This window comes from Rhinatrema bivittatum, chromosome 13 (genome assembly GCF_901001135.1).
Source record: "Rhinatrema bivittatum chromosome 13, aRhiBiv1.1, whole genome shotgun sequence".
In the NCBI taxonomy this organism is placed as follows: Eukaryota; Metazoa; Chordata; class Amphibia; order Gymnophiona; family Rhinatrematidae; genus Rhinatrema; species Rhinatrema bivittatum.
This window is the reverse complement of record NC_042627.1, coordinates 35,014,585-35,040,549: the sequence shown is the minus strand read 5'-3', so window position 1 is coordinate 35,040,549 and position 25,965 is coordinate 35,014,585. Positions and strand designations below refer to the sequence as shown.

Sequence of the window (25,965 nt, the reverse complement as noted above, 5' to 3'; positions counted from 1 at the left end):
TGCTGGTAGGGATACAAAACCCACTTGTCTGGACTCATCTGTGGTACTTCTGGAACAAAATTAGCAGGTAAGAAACAATTTTCCTATTCTGCATACATCCTTCATTCGCAGCAGATTACATTAAACAATCATACAAATGTTTAAAAACAAAAACGAACTCAGAAAAAACAGAGCTAAAATAAAGAAAATTGAGAAATACAATTAATATCTGTCTTTAATTGCTATCAAATGCCTTTTTAAAGAGATAGGTTTTTATAGATTCGTCAAAAGTTTTGCCACATGCAATCATACGTAATTTTTCAGGAAGAGAATTCCATAGAAACCGGGGCAGCCACAGAGAAGGTTATTCCTAACCTTGTGACCTTAATCACTGGTACCTCAAGGAGGTTCTTGTTCTCTGATCTAAGGGACGAGTAGGCTTGTAAATTCAAAGAATGGTATTAGACCATAAATTGAAGTCATTTTGTAGAGATTGAAGTATAATTGTAAGTATTTGGTATTAGATTTGGTACTGAACAGGTAGCCAATGCAAGGCTGCCAGTGTAGGCGTAATACATTCACAAATTTTTGTACATGTAAACGAGCTGCAGAATTTTGTACTATCTGTAAAGATCTTAATGAGTTGTTAGGTAGACCAATAAGTGTTCTGTTACAGTAATCTATTCCAGATAAAACCAGAGTTTGTAAAACTGTTTGAAATTCTTGTGGCGCTAAATAATGGTTTTAAATATTTTAACATACGAAGTTTGAAAAAATAATTTTTCACCAGGTTACTTAAATGAGATTTCATTGATAGAGAGCAATCGATGATGATACCAAGATTACAGGCCTGTTTAATGAAGATATCCTGTCCTATAAATCTAAGGATTTTGGGAAATTAGAATTGCTGCTTTTCAAAGAGGAGAGAATTAGTATTTGTCTTTTTTATGTTTAATTGTAGTTTATTATGGGAGAGCCAAAAAATGGAGTTTAGGTATATTTCAAGCAAGTTCAATGTAAATGTCCAAGAGTGTTGATAGGGAAAGAAAAACTGAATGTCATCTGCATACACACTATAATTTACACCTAAGCCAGCAAGCAACTTACACAGCGGGACCAGGTATGTTGAGTGTAGAGAACAGTGCTAATCTTTGAGGTACACCAACAGAGATATTGAACCATGAGGAACGAGAAGATCCAATTCTAACTTGGAAGGTTCTTTCAGAGATGTGTGAGATGAACCATTTCAGAACATTGCCCTCAATACCAAGGGTACGTAATCGATGTAATAGTAGATAATTTATTTATTTATTTAAGGTTTTTTTATACCGGCATTCATGAACTCGTTCACATCATGTCGGTTTACAGAAAACAGGGGTGCAGATAATACAACCAAAAAACATAAATAACGTGATGAAGAGAAGCAGTTACAATTAACAAGGGCTAATGAACTGGGATGTAATGTATCAAATTCTGCTGTAATGTCTAGAAGGACTAGAATATACTTTGTACCCTGGACAAAACCATGAATGACTGTATCAATTGAAGAAATTAATAAAGTCTCAGTGCTCATTTTTGCAGAAGCCGAACTGATATTGATCTACCAGCAAACTATCATTCAAGTATTCTGTCAGTTGTTTAAGAATGATAGATTCTATTAATTTTGTAATGAAAGGGAGAGATGAGATTAGTCGGTAGTTTGTTATAATTACAGGGTCTAAGTTTTTTTTCAAAATTGGGTGAATGGCAGTTTGTTTAAGGCTAGGTAGTAGTGAACCATTGGTAAGGGATAAGTTAATTATTCAAGTTATTATCAGAGATATGTCATCTTTTACATTTTTTAATAATGTCGCTGGACAGTCACACCTGTAAAGAAATTCATAGACAAAGGGCAAATAAAGAACAGGCTACAACTAAAATAGAGTTCTTTAAATAATGCCCTTATGGGAACCAAGATGACATCTTGAAGTGAGGATGAGGAGCTCAGATTGTGCGGTTTTCTTTTCTTTGTTGAAGTATGGTGAAATGCAAAGGGAAGGTCCGGGAAATTCCCTCTACTTAACCGGGGACCTCCCATGGTCAGTGTCTGACACCTGAGCTCTGCTAGTTGAGCCCATTAGTTCCCTCGGGAGCTAGCTTTGCTGCCACTGTAGCCTAGGGAGTGGCTAGATGCCAGTGCTGAGATCTCACTGGAGTAGAATTTTCTCCTAGTGTTGCTTCTTCCCCTGGAACTCCTGTTGTGACTGCTGCCCTGGTAGTTAGGCCTTGTATAGACAAAACATCGAATCTGTTTTAACTATGTTGGAGAAATCCATTTCCTATTTAATGACAATTACCACGGATATTCATAACTGGATGAAGTCACAAGATGCCATTTTATCAGCACATCACATAAAATAGAGGACAGAGAGAAAATCTTCAGTGATGTCAACTTTGCTGTTCATTCCTCCTACTGTGTATTTAAAATCACTCCCCTAACCACCCCACCTCTCCACTCAGAGTTAAAAATGCTCCCTCTTACAGTGGTATAAATATTAAGGTGACATATGGGTCTCTCTCTCTCTCTTATGGCATGTGCGATAAAACCCTTTTTGCTATATCGCCTCTGTGGTGGATTAATCCACCACGCGAAGCGAAAATTAGCACAAGTGTGAAATTTATCGCACCTTGAGGAAATTACCTATGCGATGCAGGAGCAGGGAAATTACTCTAAGCCACATCCCTTTATCATGGATGTTATTTCTGCTATAAATATAGCATTTTGGTAAATCTAGGGGTAAGTTTGGAAGAGGGTCATCTTGGTTTGACATAGTTCAATTTAATTGGGCTTCCTCCTCTTGGCATAGATTTCCTTTTAATGTTTTCCTTACTACTAGGACTTCCAGCATGTCAATTAAAACTGCTACAACTATTACAAAATGCTGCAGCAAGACTTCTACTAGGATCCAAGAAATATGACCACATTACACCCTCGCTAATCTCACTGCTCTGGTTACCAGTACAATCCAGAATTTATTATAATGATAATGTTCAACATCATTCATTACAATAACCCCAGCTTGTTAAGAGTGACACTACAACCTCACACACCCCAGCAAACTTTAAGATCACAAAATAAAGGATTATTGACTATTCCACCAATAAAAAACACACATCTAAACGCAAATAAGAGATTGTGTGTTTTCTGTAGCAGGCCCAAAGCTATGGAATTCTTTGCCTGAGACATTACGTATTTTATCTGTTAGAAAGTTTAAAATGCGAACTAAAAATATGGCTATTCAAAAACATGTATGAATTGGAGAACCACAAGGACAGGAGGACAAAAGGTAGTAATTGAAACATGAAAATAAATCCAGCAAGAGATATAATTAATATGTACATAAAATTTACAAGATAGATATCAAAGATAACAATACATGTACAGGAATACTACATCTGTAACCAATCATTATTTGTTCAGTCATAATTATGAATGTCACTTGGTAAACCATTGTGATCTATATAATGAAACGACGGCATATAAAATGTCTAAATAAATAAATAAATGCTTTCCCTTGGGTTTCATTGGTTCCCCCCCCCCCCTTTTTTTTTCTCCTTTGGATATATAATCATTGGAACATTAATTTCTTTGCTTGTATTTCTATTACAATTTTCTTTTATAAGTATTTTTTGGCAAATTGATGCTTGTATGAGATTAAAAATGAATAAATATTTCATTTAAAAATATATTAAAACATCAAGGTAAATAAAACACTGTGCTTAGTACACTTAGTACATGTGACTGTCCAGCAACATTATTAAAAAATGTAAAAGATGACACTGTGCTTAGTACAGAAGACTTTATAAGGTGACATGTCTCTTATAAGACCAATATGTAAGAATTAAAGGACACAGAAGATAAATGAAATTTATCTGACCATAATGCTTAACAATATACAGCCTTATCAAACATGACAAAATTGGGATTTTGAATAATAAAATGAATTACCTTGCAAGATTACCGATAGATGCTTAATGTCAAGCATATAGACCAGTTCAGTCGAATGTCTGAGGAACATCCTAGAGAAAGTAAATGAACAAATCCAAGGGCACTTGAATATTTTTTTTCCCAGAAAAGTTTTGCTATAGGTGCAGAAGGGCTGAAATTCTTTTGAAAATAGAACCCACACCATTACATAATCCATGCTTGTCCTAACAAAACACTTCTATAATCAGAGGCAGGAAAGTAGGGTACCAGTTATTTCTTCTGCTTTAATTACCAAATCTACTAAAATGATTAAAAGCATGCCAAATCTATGCTTAAATTTGCACTATATAATCCGTTAAAGTAACCATTTCACTCAGTTCTTCCTTGCCAAATTCTTTATCACAACAGATTTCACTTTTAAAAACTTGTAGCCATGCACCCTCAATGCTCTCTTCCTGAAAATTTGTCAAACATATGATCCATATAGGAACTAAACAGTTCCACAAAAGTAGGGCTAGGAAATAGTTTTGATATAAAGTTTTGATATAAAACTCCTCTCACAATCTAGTCCACTAATATTCAGAGGTCTCAAATGTCAGCCCTCAAGGGAGACCAGGTTTACAGAATATTCACAGTGAATATTCATAGCATTTATTTGCATGAGACTATGCTAGTTTATGGTTAGTTTACAGGTTTTGTTATCCTGAAAATCACACTTATCTGCAGCCTTTAGGGGCATGAACCTCTTTTTAAAGAAATGTTAAACTTTTAGCCATATGTAATAGGAGCTAAAGCTTTGCATTAGTGTAGGGCAGGGTCCCCACACCATGGACCAAGGGCTGGATACAGCCCTTGGCTAAGTTTCATCCAGCCCCCAATAGCAAAAGCAGGAGTTTGAACTGGTCTGCATTCTACCACAGCCACCAGCTGATACTTGAATTCAGAAATTCAAGTGGTGGCACGTCAGAGTGGCATTGACAGGGCATGCCGTGCAAGGCCACTAACTGACTAGCTGAATCAGGCATTGCTGGAGTTAGAACCGCTTGTGCAGCTGGAATTTAGGGAGAGGGGCTGTAGCACAGCCATAAGGAGTTTCTGATCACTGTGGAGGGTAGTGCAGGTGACAGGGAGGAAGGGTACTATTGGTATTAAGCCATGGGTTCTGCAGGACTACCAAAAGAAGTCAGGCAAGGATGATGGTTTCTGGAGCTCCCAACCATAGTACCATCTCTTTCAAGCTGTGTGGGAGGGGGCATGGATATCGTCCCATAAGGATGAAAGGTTTGGAGGAACAGAATGCATAAATCTTGATTATAACCCCTGATACCAAGTCAGAGTTTCTCTCCCTGGATTAGGGTCTCCAGAAGGGGTTGCTTTGCTTGCTAGTACCATAACTATGGCATGTTGCAAGGAGGGGGAAAGGATGGGAAAGGGAAAGTAGAGAGGGAACAAATGTGCATGAGGATGTGAAAGGGTGCAAACCACACACAAATACCCCATTTCCTTCACCCTCCTGCTTCTTACTTTTCTAGGTGGGCAGAAATTAGAAAAATGGGGGAGGCAGGGGGCAAAGGTTGCTGAGGGTGTGGCAGGGTTGCTAACTTTTGAGAAAGATTAGTGCTGCTTATCTATCACACTCTACACCCTTGGGAATTCTGCCCCTACTTCCCCCTTCCCCAGCATTTCAAAAATCACCGAGAGAGTCAGACATAAGTTCCCCCCCCCCCACCCCAAACCTTCCCTACGCAAACAATTCTCTCTCCCTCCTTCACGCTGTTAGGAACTTCTGCACAGTTTTCACCGAGTCAAACACCATGGTTTTACAGTCTGTGAAAACTCTGAGGCTGGCCGGGTAAAGCATTGTGTGATGAATGGTGACATTTAGTAGCTTTTCTCCCCTTAAATCCAGCAAATTCTGAGTGCTTCTTTTGCAGGTCCGAGAAGTCCGGAAAATCATGATCTGGTTCCCTTGGAAGAAGAGATCACTAGCCTCCCGTACTGCATTAAGGATTTTCCTTTCACTATCAAGGTTGTGTAATTTAATAATTACAGCCCTTGAACGTTTACCTTTTGTCCTGGGCTGGTGGCAAAGACGGGAAAGCACGGTTGATCTCGATAACTCTTTTGGTACACGCGATAGCCAAAAGACTGGGCAGCCATTTTGAGAATAATTTAACAGCTTTTCTGCCTTTGACTTTCTCGGTAACTAATATCACTAATATTGTATCTTCTTGACCTGTTTTCTAGTCATCAAGTTTTTTTCAACACTAATCCAGAGGATTTTTCCTTTTTTTTTTTTTTTTTTTAAAACGTTGGTGGTCACAGAGTAAGAGAAAGCTCCAGGTCAGCTATTCTTGTTTCTGCCTCCCTCCGTACATGTGGCATTCTCATTCACACAGTCCAACAATGCACAACTTTTTCCACTATTATCCTTAGTCTAGAATCTTATTTGGAAAATATTTTTTTTCAGTAAATTTTTCCATTAAATCTTTGATGTAACTAACATGTTCACCCTGTTGAGATGTTCTGCCCAGCTTCCTCTTTGAGGCCAACCCATCAGCATGCGACTGACTATCCGTGTTTCAATTTTTTGCTGATTTTCTTAGGTGTACCTCCTTGATCTGCCCATAATGAGGGGAAGGAGTGAATATTACACTCTTTGAAAACGGACATGAGGTATGCAAGAGCTTAAAATAGTTGCTGAATATATTATTTAATTTTGCTTTTGTGGAAACTCAGCCAGATGCATATTTACTCATTCAAAACATAATCAGAAGTCTGCTCCTCTTTCGAAAAGTTTGGGAACTCTATTGTAGGGAATACTTAGAGTATTGAAGCACAGAAACCTTACTCCTCAACCTATCAAACACAATAAGGTTTCGACATTGGCAAACGATACATCTTCATTCTTCTAGATCTATCTGCTGCCTTTGATACAGTCAATCATAAAAGCTTAATCTGCAGGTTATCTGAAATTGGCCTAACCGGTAAACACTAGATTGGTTCACCTCCTTCCTCCTAAACAGATCATTCCAGGTAAACATCAACAACTTCACCTCAGAGACCATTCCACTGAAAACCGGAGTCCCACAAGGATCTGCACTATCAGCCACACTATTTAATATATACCTCCTACCATTATGTCAACTACTCTCGAGTCTCGGCATTACATACATGTACGCCGTTGATATCCAATTAATCATCCCAGTAACAAACATCATGGAAAATGCACTGAAACTATCAGCCACATACCTCAACAACATAAAAAAACCTTCTAAATCAAATGAAAGTCTGCCTTAACATGATAAATGGAATGTATTCTACTAGAAAGAAAAAAACTCAGGAGACATCCCGAATCACACCATTCAAATTGACAACACCTCCATCAAGTTAAAAGAAAATGTGAAAGATCTTGGAATTTGGCTCGATCCAGAACTGAATTTCAAACAAACACATCGCAATGAAAATCAAAGAAGGATTCTACAAACTATTAATTCTCAAACGCCTCAAACCACACCTAAACCAACCCGAATTCAGAACCACTCTACAATCCCTGATCTTTACAAGCTTTGATTATTGCAATTCACTTCTGTTAGGCCTGCCCAAACAACCACACACCCACTTCAATTATTACAGAATGCCACAGCTAGAATCCTCTCCGGCCACAAAAACAACGGATCACATCACCCCTGTACTAAAGAACTACACTGGCTACCTGTGGAAAAAAAGAATAGAATACAAAGTACTATCCATAATTCACAAATCAATACACAATGAAAGTGACCGCCTAAACACCATAATACAAACACAAAATCCTCAACGTAACACAAAATCAACAAACAAAGCTCTGCTTGCTATCCCCTCAGTCTTAGCCGCCAATCTTACCACAGTAAGAGAAAAAAGCAGTATCGATAGCCGGACCATGGATCTGGAATACCCTACCAGAAAACATAAGACTACAAAACACAAATATTCAAAAATCTACTTAAAACCTGGCTTTTCTGACAAGCCTACAAAGATGGAATAGGGTAAACAAATCAATGTCATCTTGCCCTACTCAAATATATTCATCGTAAACACTATATTACCCATTTTCTTTACCTCCTCTATATATCTATCATTGTAATCAGTTGTTTTCATTGTAATCAGATGTTCTCATTGTAATCATTTGTTTGTTACTGGTAAAACAATCAATCGGTTACTCTAATTCACTGTTAATCCTCTAAAACATAACTGTTATAATTACTAAACCATGTTAACCCTCTAAAACATAACTGTACAACTACTAAACCATTCTCCCATAGTTATTCATGTTAACCGGTTGCCTGTTCATGTAATTGTTGTTATAACTGTAAACCAGAGTGAAGGCATGTGCCAAACTTCGGTATATAAAAGCATATAAATAAATAAATACATATTTAAACATTTTCAACAGCTAAATCAAGAATAGACTTTGTGACTGTAAAACTAAGAAAGCTCCAGTAGTTACATGGAACATATTGTGTTAAATAGTTTAATAACTGGCCTGAAGGCCCAAAAACTAGTCAACTATAATCTTAATTTTTAAAATTAATTTAGACTCAGTCTCTTTCAGACAAAATTCCAGAGCTAGGATAAAAGTAGGTGCTCTTACCACCTACTGGCAAGCACATATGCTTCCAACCACACCACACAGTGTGACGCTGAAGAGCAAATGGAGAAACTGCTAAAGCCTCCATGATAGTTTTCTAGCCCCTTATCTTTCAGACTGTAACGGTTCCACTAACCGGTGGTGTATAGGTTCGAGCTGGACCAGTAAGAGTGACATGGAAAGATTTTACAGAGGATGAAATAAATAAGTTCATTTTATAGATAAATTAATGCAATTTTCTTTAATAACTCCATGTCATTCATTCCTTAGACAAAGGGTGAGAAAACGTTTTGAGCCATGCCCCCCCCCCCCCCATATGCAGTTGGTTGGGGCCTCCCAAATTGGGTTAAATCATATAATACACATACACAATCCTGGATTCCTGGCCTGGTGTCAAATTCTTTTGCTAGTCTGCTCTTGACCCAGTTGCCAAGCCAGCAGGGAGCCATGCTGCTAATCAGTGGCTCAGAGCCCCTATTTTGTTCTTCTTCAAATTGTTGAATGCAGCAGTACACACACACACACACACACACACACACACACACAAGCGGATACAGACAAAAACAGATACAGACAGTGCACATCCAGACAAAGGCACGGAGAGGCACAAATACCCTATACCCACAGAGATTCCACACACACAGAAGTACACATCACATTGACAAAATGCATCAGGAGAGGGAGAGGCAGACAGACCACACCACATCAGAGAGAAACACAAACACATACACTCCACACCCAGATAGAAAAGCCATATACCACAGACAAATTGTAAAGGATGGAACATTTTTTTAAAAATATGCCAGCCAACATTTTTAGAAGCTAGGAAAAACACCATCCCACCCTGCCCAATATTTATTTTTACCTTTATTTTTTTTTTTTTTATTTTGCCATGTTTTCTTTTGCTTATTTAAATGTTTGCCTTTATTCTCCCCTCCCTAACTCCTCTCCATCGTCTCCCTGTCTGTCCATTTCCCTCCCCCTAGCTCACTACTCCTTTTTTTCCTGGGCGAACAGCAGCTGCGATTTCTCTCCTTGGGTAGGGGTGTGGCAGTAGAATCTCCTCCCGGGCTGGGATCTGAGCTTGGCAGCTCTTCCTGGGTTATGGAATACTGCACAGCTTCTCCCATGTCTAAGCCCGCCACAGAGGAAATGGCTCTTTTCTTGGACATGCCACAACAGAAGCAGTTCTTCTCCCAGGTCCACTGAGACATGTGGCCATGACATGGCATGCTTACAATGACATCACTATGCTCCCTTGTTCCACTGTACCAAGAGTGGAAAATGCAGCCATTTTTCATCCTTGATCAGCCAACCAGTGCATCCCTTTCAGTGCCCACCCCTTCCCATTTGCACACCCGTCTTAGACAAAAATGATGCACAAACCTGACATACTCCAGCCACCTGGTATTTTCTAAGAAGGACAACCATTTTTCCTCAGTTTCTTCAAATGGTTCTAGAATAAATACAATAGAAATTCTAAGGTACAGGTTTCAGTTACTATTTGTAATAATAGAAATTATCTGAACTGTGTTACCATCACCCTCTTTTCCTCATAATTTAGGACATCTGATCAATTTTAAAATATTGTTCCCTCACTCTATTTAATAAATGTGTCTTCTTAAAACCACCACATAACAGATCAGTTTTCAAAGATCAGTTTACACTATTAGTCTGAAGCTGCTGGTCTCCAAATGCAATTTAAATTCAGAAGAACTACATGACAGTTCAACATAAGAAAGGAAAATTAGTTCTTACCTGTTAATTTTCGTTCCTGTAGTACCACGGATCAGCCCAGACTGTGGGTTGAGCCTCCTTTCCAGCAGGTGGAGAGACTAAAACTGAAAGGATATCCTATATGAGGATAGAGCCTATCCTGTAACCCTTCAGTATAACGAATGTCAAAGCAGAAAATAACAAAACCAGAGTAGGATCAAGCAAGTAACCATAAAGCTCAATGGAGTAGATGAGGAACAATGTAATAGATATGGTATGACTAACCACTCTTGCATATACTTGGTGCTGGGCAGCCACGGCTTCCGGTGTATTTGCTCAGTATTCATGCACAAAAAAAGATGTGTGGAAATCTACAAATCTGCAAGAGAAACAAGCTTCGAGAGGACAGAAAAAAAGACAAACAGGGAAGGGCGTCTGGACTGATCTGTGGTACTACAGGAACGAAAATTAACAGGTAAGAACTAATTTTCCTTTCCCTGTACGTACCCGAATCAGTCCAGACTGTGGGATGTACCAAAGCTTCCCTAAACCAGGTGAGACCAAGACAGTCCTGCTCGAAGCACTTGTAGCCCAAAAGAACCAAGAAGCGGAGCTTGCACATCCAGACGGTAGTGTCGAGCAAAAGCATGCAAGGACGTCCAAGTGGCGGCACTGAAAATCTCCTGCGGAGAGACCGATTGACTATCCACCCAGGAAGTAGTTTGAGAACGCAGTGAATGAGCCGTAAGGCTCTCGGGAACCGCCCGTCCTAGACGAAGAGAGGCCGAGGAGATTGCTTCCTTCAACCACTGCGCGATAGTGGTCTTAGAAGCCGGCGTACCCCGAGGACAAAAGATGAACCAAGACCCGAAAGCCATGGGTAACCTGGAGATAGCGAAGTAGAACTCGTATAGTATCAAGTTTACGGAAATCGTCCCCAGTCACAGGGGAAAACGCAGGGAGTTCCGCCGACAGGTTGACATGGAGGTTAGAAGAACCTTCACTAAGAAGGAAGGGCCCGTCACGAGGGATACCCCGGAATCGGAAAATTGCAAAACAAAAGGTTCCCGACAGGACAGCGCGTGGATCACAGAGATCCGAAGAGCAGAAGAGATAGAGACCAGAAAGACAGTCTTAAGCGTAAAAGCTTTCAAGGTAGCGTGACGGAGAGGTTCGAACAGAGCCGCACAGAGGGCCTGAAGGATCAGACTAAAACTCCCCGATGGGCAAGCGGCCGAGAAGGTGGACGTAGATGCTTGACACCCTTCAAGCACCAATCACATCCAGGTGGCCTGTTCAGTGATGACATTCTACCTGACCCAGGAGAGAGCTGAGAGGAGAGAAGATCTTCTTGGGGAAGAGAGGACTAACTAGATCGGGGCAGACAGCGCTGAGATACTCGACTCCGCACAAACAGCTTCAAACACGTTCCAGATACGCGCATACGCCAGGGAAGTCGACTGTTTCCGGGCCCGCAACAAGGTGAAGATGACCTCCTCCTAATAGCCCTTGCACCTTAGGCGTCATCTTTCAAAAACCAGGCCGCTAGACAGGAGCGATCGGCCTTGTCGAAAAATACAGGTCCTTGACGAAGGAGCCGAGGAAAATGGTGTAGCCGTAGAGGTCTGTCCGGCGGTAGGTTGAGAAAATCCACGAATCACAGCCTGCGCGGCCACTCTGGTGCTACCAGAACCACGGGACCCCGGTGGAGTTCCATTCTTCTCAGAACTTTCCCGACCAGGGGCCACGGGGGGGGACGACACGTACAGAAGGACGTCCGCCGGCCAAGGAGAGCCAAAGCATCTACACCCTCCAAGCCGTGTTCCCTCCATCGGCAGAAGAACCAATTTGCCTTGAAATTGCAAAGGGTCGCCATGAGGCCCAGGTGGTGGGGGACCACCTGTCGATGATGAGATTCATGGCTGCGTCAGAGTTCCCACTTCCCAGAATCGAGCGACGGACGACTGAGGAAATCGGCCTGAACATTCCCCTTGCTCACAATGTGGGAGGCTGCCAGGCACTGTAGATGTTGCTCTGCCCAGGCGAAGAGACGGCTGGTTCCCAGGGCCATCAGCGGACTGCGGGCACCTCCTTGGCGATTGACAAGCCACAGTGGAGGAGCTGTCGGACAAGACCCGCTACCGCCTTGCCGCGGATAAGGGGGAGAAACTCCAGAAGAGCTAGGAACATCGCCCGAGCCTCCAACCGAATGATGTGCCAGCGAGACTGAGCTGCCAGTCAGATCCCCTGGGCATACTGGGAGAGGCAGACTGCACCCCAGACCGAGAGACTGGCGTCCATTGTTACTATCGTCCACTGAGGGACTCAGAGAGCTTTCCCTGTAGCAAATGAGGAAGGGAAAGCCACCACTACAAGTCGGCGACGGTAAGGCCCAAAAAACGGGAGGACTGTGTGAAACTGTTCCGACACTGTCTGCCAATGGGACAGCAAAGCTTTCTGGAACGGTAGCATATGAGCAAAAGCCCAAGGGACAAGGTTGATGGCAGAAGCCAAGGGGCCCGAGACCCGCAGGCAGACACAGGCCGCTGGAGAAGGCAGCAAGACCCGACTCTGAAACCGGCCGATCAACTCGAGAGCCCGCACGCGAGGCAAGAAGACCTTGCCCACCCGGTTGTCGAGGTGGGCTCCCAGGAATCCTAACTCCTGGGAGGGCTGAAGGTAGCTCTTGGAGAAATTCAGTATGCACCCGAGAGACGCGAGGAGAGGTAACACGCGATCCACCACCTGCCGGCGAGAACCTCCGCCTTGGCCCAGACAAGCCAGACGTCCTGGTAGGGGTGAATAAGCATCCCTTTCTGGTGGAGAGCTGCTGCCACCACCACGACTTTGGTGAAGGTGTGAGGTGCCATCGTGAGACCAAAGGGAAGCGCCCTGAACTGGAAGTCCCAGTGGAGGATGTGAATGCGAAGAGACTACGGTAGCTGCGATGAATCAGAATATGGAAACATGCCTCTGTCAAAGCAAGTGAGGCATGAGGACCACTCGCAGAGTTTTCATGTGGAAAGCGGGATCCTGAGGGCCCGGTTGACTCTTGTGAGGTCTAAGATCGGACGAAGACCCGTCCTGTTAGGGAAGAAGTAAATAGAATACTGGCCTGCGGCAAGTTTGCTGTCTGGAACCGGGACCACCACGCCCAGACACAGGGGCCAGGCAGGGGTTTGCTCCACCGCTTGCCACTGGGACCGACCACACGGGGAAATAGAAAAAGGATCTCGAGAATCTCAAGCAAAGCGAAGGCGTACCCGTCTCTGAGGACGTCGAGGACCCACTGGTCTGACATGAAATTGACCCATGCCACGAAAAACAGGAAGAGTCGACCGCCTAGGAAGGGGACAGAGGAAAGAGTCAAGTGAACTTCATTGTGTGGCAGGCGTAAGGATGGAGCGCGTGGGCTGGCCCTCACGAAAGGGATGGCACCCACGGGAAGGCTGCGACCAAGACTGCGAGCAAGACGGAAAAACCCCCTGAGGAGTCACCCTGCCCGTATGGGGTATACCATCTCTGGCCCAGATAACGTGGACAAGAGGGTGTAAAGGAACGGGATGGTTTCAGACGGTCCTTTGGAAGCCTATGGACCTTACTTTCCCCTAAGGAATCCATAGTTTCTCAAGGCCCTTACCAAGAAGCAGCTTACCTTTGAACAGCAACGTGCCCAACCGGGCTTTGGAGGACGGATCGGCAGACCAATGGCGCAGCCAGAGGAGCCGTTTGGCAGACCTCGCTATAGTCATCGCTTTTGCATGGACGTAGAGAAGGTCGTAAGCGCAGCCTCTGCCCATGGGGAGTCCCGGGTGCAGAGCAACTTTGAATTCACCTGAGACCTGCCCGCAGCATGAGACTGCTGCAAATAGGCGCACGCACCCCCAGCGCCAGGACATCAAAAATGCGCATTACATGAGCCTGCGGACCTGTGCGGCTTTAAAAGCCGGGAAAACCTCCTGTATTGTGATCGCATAAGTAGTCCCCGGAGGGATTATCTTTTGGTTTTTTTTTTTTGGTTTTTTTTTTTTTTTTTTAATCTAAGCATACCTCCGGGAGGGGGAGCTTATCTAATGCACAGCCCGCCTAGAGTCCCGACTCGGGAGCGTTCCATTCCCGCAGGCGCTACAACTTGTGTGTGGGATGAGAGGGGAAGGCGATTGCCGGATCTCTGATTCCCGCCAGGACCGGGTCCACATCCTTGGATATGGACCCGGTCCTGGCGGGAATACCCCTCCACCCCGTAAGGGGTGGAAGGGTATTCTCCGCATCCGGATTAGCAGCAGGATCCTGGGGTACCAGATCCACCGGGAGGTTGGGGGAGGGGCACTCCCGGGACCACCTGCGCCCCAAGGGACCCCGGGGGCTCCGCAGCCGGTCTAACCATTAACGGCGCGGAGCGAGGAAATTTTTTTTTTTTTGCCGGGGGGGGGGGGGGGGGACACAACGACCTTCCTCCTCCTCCTGCAGGCTAGCTAAATAAAATCTTCGCAGGAGGGCGGCAAAATCAGATACAAAATGAGCCCTGGAAGTCCCAGAGAGGCAAGAGGGTCACAGAAAACCCTTCCTGGGGGGCCAGGGGGCTGAAATCGGGGGGTAGCTGCAAAAAAATCAGCCCCCCAGCCCCAGGGAGCTCCGAAAATGGAGCAGACAAAAAATCCAAAATGGCCACCATTCCCGGGCTTTCCCGGCCTGGCCAAGCTCTGGGGAGTTGATCCCTGGGCTAAATTTGCCAGCCCTGCCGAGGAGGGACCTACCCCACCCGGCAGGGAGGCAGAGAAGAGGTCCCCTTGCAAAAAAAAAACACGAAGGAGCTGGCAGAGAAGAGGCAGGTTGCCTGCCACGGCAAAGAGAGAACCGCTCTGAAGAAAAAAAAAAGGCTGCAGAGAAAATGTTTGATTGACAGCCTGGAGGCCCGGAGTGAAGCAGGGGGGAAACCTGCTGACTCCTGCCTGTCTGGCTGCCGGTTCAACCCAGGTGGGGGAGAAAGTCACAGAATATTGGTCTGTTGCTGTAAGTAAGTATTAAAAGCACTGGGAGCACTTTTAAACTTAAGCCTGTTTCTGTGTCACTTTTTTTTTTTGTAAATAAACTGAGCACAGCAGCTTAACATTAAGACCCTTCGGCAGCCAGAGAGTGGGAGTGGGGTGGGGGGGGGGGGGGGGGGGGGGGGGGGGGGAGACGAGCCCTGGACAGACTCGGTCCCCACACCAGGAAGCGGTAACAGACACAGGCTATGCATTGCACAAGGGGCAAAGCCCCCCTGAGTCCGGCAAGAGCCAGGAGACTGAACAGTCTCCTGAAGAAAAAATCCACAACTTCCTGACTAAACTTTTTAACTTTATTTTAACAGGAAGAAAACAACTACAAAATCCCTAAGGAATAAGTACTTGCTTGATCCCAGAAGGAAGGAAGAGAAAGAAGGCTGACTAGCCTAGATCAGGAGACTGAAGGGAGACGTGCTGCACCTGCTGGAGACCGACAAATACTGAAGGGTTACAGGATAGTCTCTATCCTCATATAGGCTATCCTTTCAGTTTTAGTTTGTCTCCACCTACTGGAAAGGAGGCTCAACCCACAGTCTGGACTGATCCGGGTACATACAGGGAACTCAGTATAGAAAGGTCATTGGTAGTCAGTAATTGGAGTAGCAGCCTAGTGGTTGAGCAGTGGGCTGTGAATCAGGTAAGCCAGGGTTCAAATCATTGCTACTCCTTGTAACCTTGGGTAAGTTACTTCACCCTCTATTGTCTCAGGTACAAACAGATTGTGAGCCCTTTGGAGACGGAGAAATACCTATAGTACCTGAATGTAATCTGCTTTGAAGGATCTGGAAAAGCAGAATTTAAATAAAAAATAAATAAATGTTGGAAAAGACAATTCTTTTTGTTGGGGTGGCATCCCAGTTATGGAAAAAGAGCCCTAAACTCTTTGGAGATGGGTGTATAAGGTGCCCAAGCTTTTGGTTTTATGCATTTTACAATTCAAAAGCTTCACTTGCAGTACCAAAGGGATAAATTCATCAACAAAGCAAAAAAAATGTAGATTGTTATACAAAACAATAGAAATGAGCTCAATAAAATGTTATGGACATAAGAAGCTGCTATTCTGGGTCAGACTGAGGGTCCATCATCCTGTTTCCAACAATGGCCAATCCAGGATATAAGTTCCTAGCAAGTACTCAAACATTAAAAAGATTCCATGCTATTAATGCAGGTAATAAGCAGTGGCTTTTCCCTAAGTCAACTTGACTAATAGTAATTTATGAACTTCTCTTCCAGGAACTTGTACAAATCTTTTTTAAACCCAGCTAAACTGTCTTAACCACATCCTCTGGCAACAAATACAGAACTTAATTGTGCATTGAGTGAAAAAAATTTTTCGCCAATTTGTTTTAAATGTGCTACTTGCTAACTTCATGAAGTGCCCCCTAGTCCTATTATCTGAAAGAGTAAGCAACCGATTCACAATTTCCTATTCTAGTCCTCTCATGATTTTGTAGACCTCCATCATATCCCATCTCATATCCCCCTCTCAGCTGTGTCTTCTCCAAGCTGAACAGCCCTAACCTATTTAGTCTTCCCTCATAAGGGAACAGTTCCATCCCCTTTATCATTTTGGTCACCCTTCTCTGTACCTTCTCCAGTGCATCTGTATCTTTTTTGAAAAGAGGCGACCAGAATTGAACATATTAATCAAGTTGTGGTCTCACCATGGAGTGATACAGAGGCATTATGACATTCTCCATATTATTCATCATTCCTTTCCTAATAATTCCTAACATTGTTTGCTTTTTTGACCGCCACAGTACACTGAGCTGATGATCTGAATGTACTGTCCACTATGACATATAGATTTTTCCTAGGTGGTAACTCCTAACATGAAAACTATCATCATGTAACTACAACATGGGTTATTTTTCCCTGTATCACCTTGCATGGCCACATTAAATTTCATGTACCATTTGAACAATTAATCTTCCAGACTCGCAAGGTCCTCCTGCAATTTATCACTATCCACTTATGATTTAACTATTTATTTATTTTATTTATCAAGCTTTCTATACCGTCGCTAAGACGAGCCATTGCAACGGTTTACAAATTATAAGAATGCAGAAGGTAAAACATACAATATTAAAATCATTTAGTACATAAAATAACATTAATAAATAACTAAAATAAATGCTAAGAGAATAAATAAATGAAAAAACTAAAAATGTGCATTAACACTGAAGTTAAAAGACAAAGAAATACTCTGAATAATCTTGTGTCATCTGTGAATTTGATCACCTCACTTGTTTTTCCCTTTCCAGATAATTTATAAATATATTAAAAAACACTGGTCCAAGTACATCGGCCCTGAGGCACTCCACTGTTTACCTCTCTCCATTGAGAAAACTTACTATTTAATCCTACCCCTACTGCCTCCTTTCCCAGGACTTTTTAATTTTCTTAGAAGCCTCTCATGGGGGACTTTGACAAATGCCTTCTAAAAATCCAAATATACTACATGTACCAGCTCATCTTTATCCACACGCTTATTCACCCCTTCAAAAAAAGTAAGAGATTTGTGAGGCAAGACTTTCCCTTGAATAAATCCATGCTGGCTGTGTCCTATTAAATCACGTCTGTCTATATGTTCTGTACTTTTTTCTTTAGAATAGTTTCCACAATTTTTCCCAGCACTGAAGTCAGGCTCACCAGTCTATAGTTTTCCAGATTAACCTTTTTAAATATTGGGGTTACATTGGCCATCTTACAGACTTCGGAGACAATGGACGATTTTAATCATAGGTTACAAATTACTACTAATAGGTCTGAAATTTAAAACTTTTTAGTTCTTTCAGAACCCTGGCGTGTATACCCTTGTGTTACTCTTCAGTTTGTCAATCTGGCCTACTACATCTTCCAGGTTCACTGTGATTTGGTTCAGTTCATCTGAATCATCGCCCTTGAAAAACCACCTTTGGAATGGGTCTCGCTCCAACATCTTCATTAGTAAACACCGAAGCAAAGAATTCATTTAGCCTTTCCGCAATGACTTTATTCTTCCCTAAGTAGCCCTTTAGCTCCTTGATTATCTAACAGACCAACTGACTCCCTTGCAGGCTTCCTGCTTCGTATGACAGAGGTTTGTTGGATTTCTGGGCCACCCTGCCACCAACCCTCAGTAGGGTCATGCGATAGCCCAGATGGCTGGTAGCCTTGCTTGCATGGGGCAGGCTGCCCAGTAACTCTCAGCCACTACTTCCTCCTGAAAGGACCATGGATTAAGGGAATGGAACAGCTCCCCTATGAGGAAAGACTAAAGAGGTTAGAACTTTTCAGCTTGGAGAAGAGACGGCTGAGGGGGGAATATGATAGAGGTGTTTAAAATCATGAGAGGTCTAGAACGGGTAGATGTGAATCGGTTATTTACTCTTTCAGATAATAGAAAGACTAGGGGGCACTCCATGAAGTTAGCATGTGGCACATTTAAAACTAATTGGAGAAAGTTCTTTTTCACTCAAAGCATAATTAAACTCTGGAATTTGTTGCCAGAGGATGTGGTTAGCGCAGTTAGTATAGCTGTGTTTAAAAAAGGATTGGATAAGTTCTTGGAGGAGAAGTCCATTACCTGCTATTAATTAAGTTGACTTAGATAATAACCACCGCTATCACTAGCAACGGTAACATCGAATAGACTTAGTTTTTGGGTACTTGCCAGGTTCTTATGGCCTGGATTGGCCACTGTTGGAAACAGGATGATGGGCTTGATGGACCCTTGGTCTGACCCAGTATGGCATGTTCTTATGTTTGCTTGCATGTGGTGGACCAACTAGTCCTGGTGGATGGGTGGGAGGCAGGGGAAGAAACTGTTTCCAGATGAGTCCGTGTCTCTTCCCTTTCCTCTATAGGAAGGTCAGTAGGGCTCAGGTACATAGTTGATTACCTTATCATTACTAATAAAGTTAAGACCATATATTATTTCAATTGATTTCTGTTAGGCATCATTTAGTATTTCTATTCACATCCAGATCTCATGAACCCCTTCCTTCCTTTCTTCAACACATGCAATATTGTTCATGGCTGCCCTGGTAACTCTCTTTCTCCTGTGTAGAGTTGTACTCATAAGGTGTTTGTTTTTTCCTTCTCAAAAGGATAATTCTGTAGAATAGAATCCCACAAAATACCTCTGATAAAATCAGATGTAAAAACAAAAAAAGTATTTCCCATTTTTCTTTTATGTGCTACATATCAGTATTTAATATACACAATTTTAGCAATATATTGTTACATGTTTTTCTATTTATTCTGAAACTACACTGTTATATCCCATTAATTAGAGACTGCTTTTAAATGTACTTAGACAATACATGTATCCATGTAACCAATTACATGGTTACATAAGAACTGAATTGTCTTTTCTCAAAGTAAAAATTACTCTCTCAAGAAAACTGTTCCCTTTTCACAAATATTTCTGAAACCCCCCCTAGTATGACTTACCATTAATACATAAGTGCTTGAGTTTGCTAAAGGCAGTCTGAATTTCCTGGATATTTGGCAGACTTTTGTCCAAATCTGACTTGTAAACATCATTCCTCTGTGGATGACTTCTCATGACTGCATTACAAATCCTAACAAAGGAGAAAAAAACAATACACATTATGAACTGTTAGTAAAACTGTGACAATGATATACATATCATAACTTACAATAGCTGAGTATCTGGCATGAGCAGCCAGTGTATAGCACTAAACTTTACTTTTATAGTTTTGTTGCATACGATGGTTAGCACAAAAAAAGTCTAGGGGAATCCATGGTAGTTGCCCAATTTTTTTTTTCATGTAGCTGAGAAATGGTTATTAAGAATAAATAGTCTAACCAAGTACCTCTGTGCATTTTCTCTGAGAAAAACGAATGCTAAAGTTTGAAAATAAACTTCTCCTAGTAATCCAATGAACAGTAATAGCAACCATTCAGATCAGTTGCTTCAACATTTTGCTTTCTGATAGGGTGCTTTAATTCAAGCTACAACTGGATGCAAGAGGCTGTTTTGTAGACATTCCTTCTTGTACAAATAATTTTCTACTCCAAAAACATAACACATTAATACCCAATAGTATAAAAATGATTCAATGGCAGAACTTCTGTAGGCTGAAAAAAAAATCTCACAATAATGAAGACATTATCCATGTAAAGGAAAATGAGGTAGCAATACCAATTACAGCACCAAATACTGTGAGAGGTAGCAGCTTTTCTTGATCTCATACTGTATTTGCTTAATGAACTGCAGTCCTTTCAACTTTAGCTGATTTCTACTACAGCATTACTTTTTTTTTTGGACCAAATATATGTTAATGAAAGCATACTAGCTGCAGACAACCACAATAACTTCTATAAAACATCCTGCTACTTTTTTTTTTTTTACTCGTTTCTTAAACACATTTTCAGATACTTCTGCCCAAAGTGATTTACACTCAAACAAAACAAGGTAATGAGAATCTCATTTTTTTAAAATTTTAGTTTTAAATAACTGTATTTAAGTAAAACAACAAAAAAATAAGGTCCTCAACAGCTACTTGCTATTCAGATCCAACAGAGAAAATGACAACATGCTGAAAGAGTCATTTTTCTACTTCAGCATCAGTTAAATGAAAAAGTGGCAAGGACAATACATGGCAAATTCTCTATTCCATGACAAGGACAATGTAATCCTTCAAAGGAAAACAGCCATCTGCTTCACCACAGGAAACTTGTACAGCTTAAAGCAGCAAGTGTCTGGAATATTAATCTGCCTCAGCTAGTCACAATGAGATGCAGCAAGATATCAGCAGAGCAGAAGCTAGCAAAAAAGCCAAAAGATTATTCAGCTAGAACTAGTAAATACTGTAGCAAAACCTGCATCTTTTCCAGAGACATGCCTGTTTAAATAATATAATGATGGGGTTTGTCATTTTTCTTACCTTTGGTCTATTTTCCTTTGCTGCAGCATATCTTTAATGTTGGCCATACGCACCAGTGCACTTCCATTGGGGTGATTCCAGCACCACAACTAGGTTCAGAAAAATAAGTAAGAAACCACAAAACAAGCTTTTTAGCACAATGAATATCAATGTATATTTCTTTGTGGCTGTAATTCCTGCAAACTGCTCAGCTGCGAATGGAACTTCCTGACTGGCTATTGGAATGGGTAACAATGCTGACTAGAAGATGATGCTTACTACAAATAGGATTCTCTATAGAATTTTGTGGTTTTCAGTGGCACTCTAAACTTGCAAAAAGCATGAAAAAATATTAAATCTACCCCTAACCCCGCTCAAAAGAAAAAGTAGCTTTGCAATATTACCCTTCAAAGAGAACATGTTCCAAAGTCAGCAACTAGAAAAACAGGCAGAGCCCTCAAATTTGCATTAGGCTCTTTGGACATAAGATATGCCATATTGGGTCAGACCAAGGGTCTGTGTGTTGAGTGAAAAAGAATTTTTGTGAATTTGTTTTAAATGTGCTACTTGCATTATCCAAAAGAGTAAATAACCATTTCACATTTACCCATTCAAGTCCTTTCACGATTCTGTAGACCTCTATCGTATCCCCCCCCCCCCCCTTCCCCAGTCATCTCTTCTCCAAGCTGACCAGCCCTAACCTTTAGCCTTTCCTCACAGGGGAAACAGTCCATGTGCTTTTATCATTTTGGTTGCTCTTCTCTGTAGTCTCTCGAGTGCAAATATATCTTTTTTGAGATGCGGTGATCAGAATTGCAGACTGTATTCAAGGTGCGGTCTAACCATAGAGCGATACATGACATTTGATATATGACATCCTCCGTTTTATTTGCCATTTCCTTCCTAATTCCTAACAATCTGTTTGCTTTTTTGACTGCCACAGCACAATGAGCCAACAATTTCAATGTAATATCAACTATGTCACCCAGATCTTTTTCCTGGGTGGTAAATCCTTTCTGCTTGTTTCAATTGGGTGTTTCCTGGGTGGTAAATCACTTTCTGCTTGTTTCAACTGCTCTCCAAGCCAGGATCCAGGGCTTGGAATGAGTTTCCCCTGCGCTCAGCCTTCCGATTGAACCCACTCCTCCCCTCCACCTCGTGGTTGCTAACCCCTCCCCCAGCTGGAACAAGTCAGAGAAGCTAAAAGATTCTGCTTGAAATCTCTCCTTCTCACGCAGGCGTTGCACGCCTAAGGAGAGTGACCAAGGAGCTTGCCCCTTGGTGCGCCCTTTTTGTACAACCCTCTCCGCAGAAGCCTTCAGACTTTCTTGCATCTCCGACAATTGACTCCAGGACCTCGACCTTTCTCTGCGCACCGCTCACATTCACGACCCATCGGAATCCTCCCCATCTGCCTCTGCCCACAGCAAGAACTGTTTCTCTCTTCCAACAAGCAACATACAATTGTCATCACTTTCTGAATGAACTCTCCACTGTACCCTTTGCTGCATTAATCACCGGTATTTATTACTACTTTGACACTTAGTTTGGTTATCTTTGTTATCTCAGTATTTAGTGCAGTCCTTTCACTTATATTTAGCCCAATAATAGCTCTGCCTTATATATTTTAATAAGTTCTGTGATATGCTTATTTAGGCGCAGCCTTCAATTAGTTGTAATCTCCTGCACTGCTTTTCCTGTAATATTGCCAATTCTGTTACTCGCTTATTTAATTGCCTCTCCGCATTTCCTGCAGATTTCTCGCACCCCTCCCACCTTGTTAACTGAAATGTGTCACCTGACTATACCTATCTGGTACCAGCACTGTAGCAACATTTGCTGTTAACCTCTATCTCTTCTCATCCCTCGCCAATTTGAACTATACTATAATGTACCCTCTCTCCATCCCACGTTTACATCACCCCCCCCCCCAAACCCTTATCCCCCCATATCCCAGCTCCCCATCTCACAGCAAACACCTCATACCTATCATGGTATCTCCCTTTGCACAATTCTTAGGCCTTTTTACCATAGCAATACTTCTCTTTAATGCTCAATCGATTTCAAAAAAAGCTCCGATTCTATTTGACCTGCTTACCGACACCAACCCAGACATCTGTGCCATCACTGAGTCTTGGCTTAAGGATACTGACCAAGTCTTCATCAATCAGCTACCTACCCAGTCCTACAATATTTTCTCAATTCCGTGACCCAAAAAAAAAAAAAAAAAAAAAAAAAAAAAAGAGGCGGAGGCCTCATCCTCGCTGCAAAAAAACATCTCAACCTTAAACCTCAAAAGATCACTGCCCACCATAAACTTGAAATTGGCCTCTTCAAAGCCAAAGAGCTACAAGTTTGCCTCATATACGCCCCCCCAATGCAGCTTGATCAGGATCCGTCCCCCCTCATCGAATTTTTATCAGACAACATCACTATAGACACCCCTGCCATAATTCTAGGAGATTTCAACCTCCACGTAGATGGCCTCCCTCTTTCCCCATCTTGTGAACTCTTCCTAAACACCCTTCAAGCTATAGGCTTCAGACAACTGATCACAACCCCCACACACAAAGCAGGTCATACCCTTGATCTTATATTCATTAATGCTAAAGATTCAATCTCACCATACCCCTTCTACAATCCCGGTCCCATGGACCGACCACTCCCTTATAAATGCTCTCCTTACCATAAACACCCCCAACCCCTCAACCTACCCTCCCCTACAACACTATCTCCTACCGTAAACCCTGCTCTACTGAAACTCATTACAGCATTCGAAGAAAAATCACCGAGCATTGACCTTACCAACCCCGATACCTCACTATCATCTTAGAACAATCTCACCGCCAGTATAGCCAATGAAGTCTGCCCTATAGTAAAAAAGAAAATTTCCCACAAGTCAGTAAAAAAATCTTGGTACACTACTGAATTAAAAAAGCTAAAAAATGAATTGAGAAATAAAGAAAGCTTGGCGAAAGACTCCATCCCTAGCTCACGCAGCTGCCTACAAATCTTCTCTTCACTCATACAGACAATCTACCCTAAAAGCAAAACAAGACTACCATTCCATCAAAATACATGACTACTAATTCAATTCCAATGCTCTCTTTTCTTATGTCACTGAACTAACCACCCCCTCCCCCCACTGAAGAAAATGCCATCACTAAATGTGAGGAACTTGCCATGTTTTTTTAGAAACAAAATCTCTAATGTCCTCCAGTGTTTCCCTGTTAATCCCTCCCCTGTCAACCCCCTCCCCACAAATTCAAGCACTAACCTTGAGTCCTTTGAACTCACCTCTCCTAAACAGATTGAACAAATTCTCCAAAAGGCTAAACCCACCACACATTCATCAGATACAATCCCCACTAAGACTTCTTTCCATCCCCGCCACCATTTCAAAACTCCTGGCTGACATAATAAACTGCTCCCTCTCACATGGCAAAGTACCCGACCCCCTTAAACATGCAGTAGTCAAACCCCTCCTATAAAAACCTAATCTCAACCCCAGTATCCCAGCTAACTATCGCCCTATTTCTAATTTGCCTTTCATAGCAAAAATAATGGAGAAAATTCCTTGAAGAGAACAACACCCTTCACCCGGCTCAATTTGGTTTTCGTAAAGCCCGAAACACTTTAAGCCTCCTTACCCTTTCTGACACTATACTCAAGGGATTGGACCACGGTCAATCATTCATACTGGCCCTTCTTGACATATCTGCTGCCTTTGACACTGTCAATCATACCATACTCCTCACCTGCCTTGCTGAAATCGGTGTCAAAGGTTCTGCGTTGCAATGGTTCTCTTCTTATCTCAACAGAAATTACACTGTAAAAATAGCCAATTGCGAATCATCCCACATTCCCCTCACACAGGGCGTCCCGCAGGGCTCCTCCCTCTCTTCCACGCTCTTCAATGTCCATCTCCTTCCCCTCTGCTATCTCCTCTCTGATCTTGGCCTAAAGTTCTTCATGTATGCTGACGACGTTCAAATCCTCATCCCGCTTCAAGAAACCCTCCCCAAAACTTTACAATTCTGGTATTCTTGACTTACTTCAATCAACACCCTCCTCGCAAACCTACATCTCGCTTTAAATGTAACAAAAACGGAGCTCCTCACAATCTCCAATCCCCCAGCTCGCCCAGCTCGCTCGCTCCCTGCCTTAAGCAACACCAACCCTCCACCCAACGCATTTACCTGCAATGTGAGAGATCTCAGTGTCTATCTTGACCAACATTTAAATTTCAAATCTCACATCCACACCACCATAAAAACAGGTTTTTTCACATTGCACATCCTAAAAAAACAAACCCCTGCTTTATACCCAAGACCTCCGGATAGTCCTACAGGCAACTATCTTAACTAAACTGGACTATTGCAATTCTTTATTTCTGGGCCTCCCTCTCTTCACTATCAAACCCCTCCAACTATTACAGAATGCCATGGCCAGAATTCTCACAAACACACGTAAATCTGATCACATTACCCCTATCCTAAAAGACCTCCACTGGTTACCCACAGCCTCCCGCATAAAATACAAAACACTCACCATTCTCCACAATCTATTGTACAATCAAAATCACACTTGGCTCGAGAATGCACCACTTTTCCTATCATCAACCCGCCCCTCCAGATCCAACCTTGCTGGAACTCTATACACTCCCTCATTAAAAACTGCTCACCACACCTCAACCAGAGAAAGGGCCTTCTCCATTGCCGGCCCTTCCCTATGGAACACCCTGCCCAT

At 42.3% G+C, this 25,965-nt stretch overlaps 1 protein-coding gene across 1 annotated transcript in view; it reads right to left on the bottom strand.

The window, feature by feature from the left end:
• The window catches only part of MTMR10 (myotubularin related protein 10), a 144,446-nt gene that overhangs the window by 44,556 nt on the left and 73,925 nt on the right, over positions 1 to 25,965 (bottom strand). Inside the window, 4 exon segments of the mRNA XM_029575968.1 lie at positions 3,968 to 4,038; positions 9,963 to 10,032; positions 19,778 to 19,908; positions 21,238 to 21,326. Coding sequence (XP_029431828.1) covers positions 3,968 to 4,038; positions 9,963 to 10,032; positions 19,778 to 19,908; positions 21,238 to 21,326 — 361 coding nt within the window.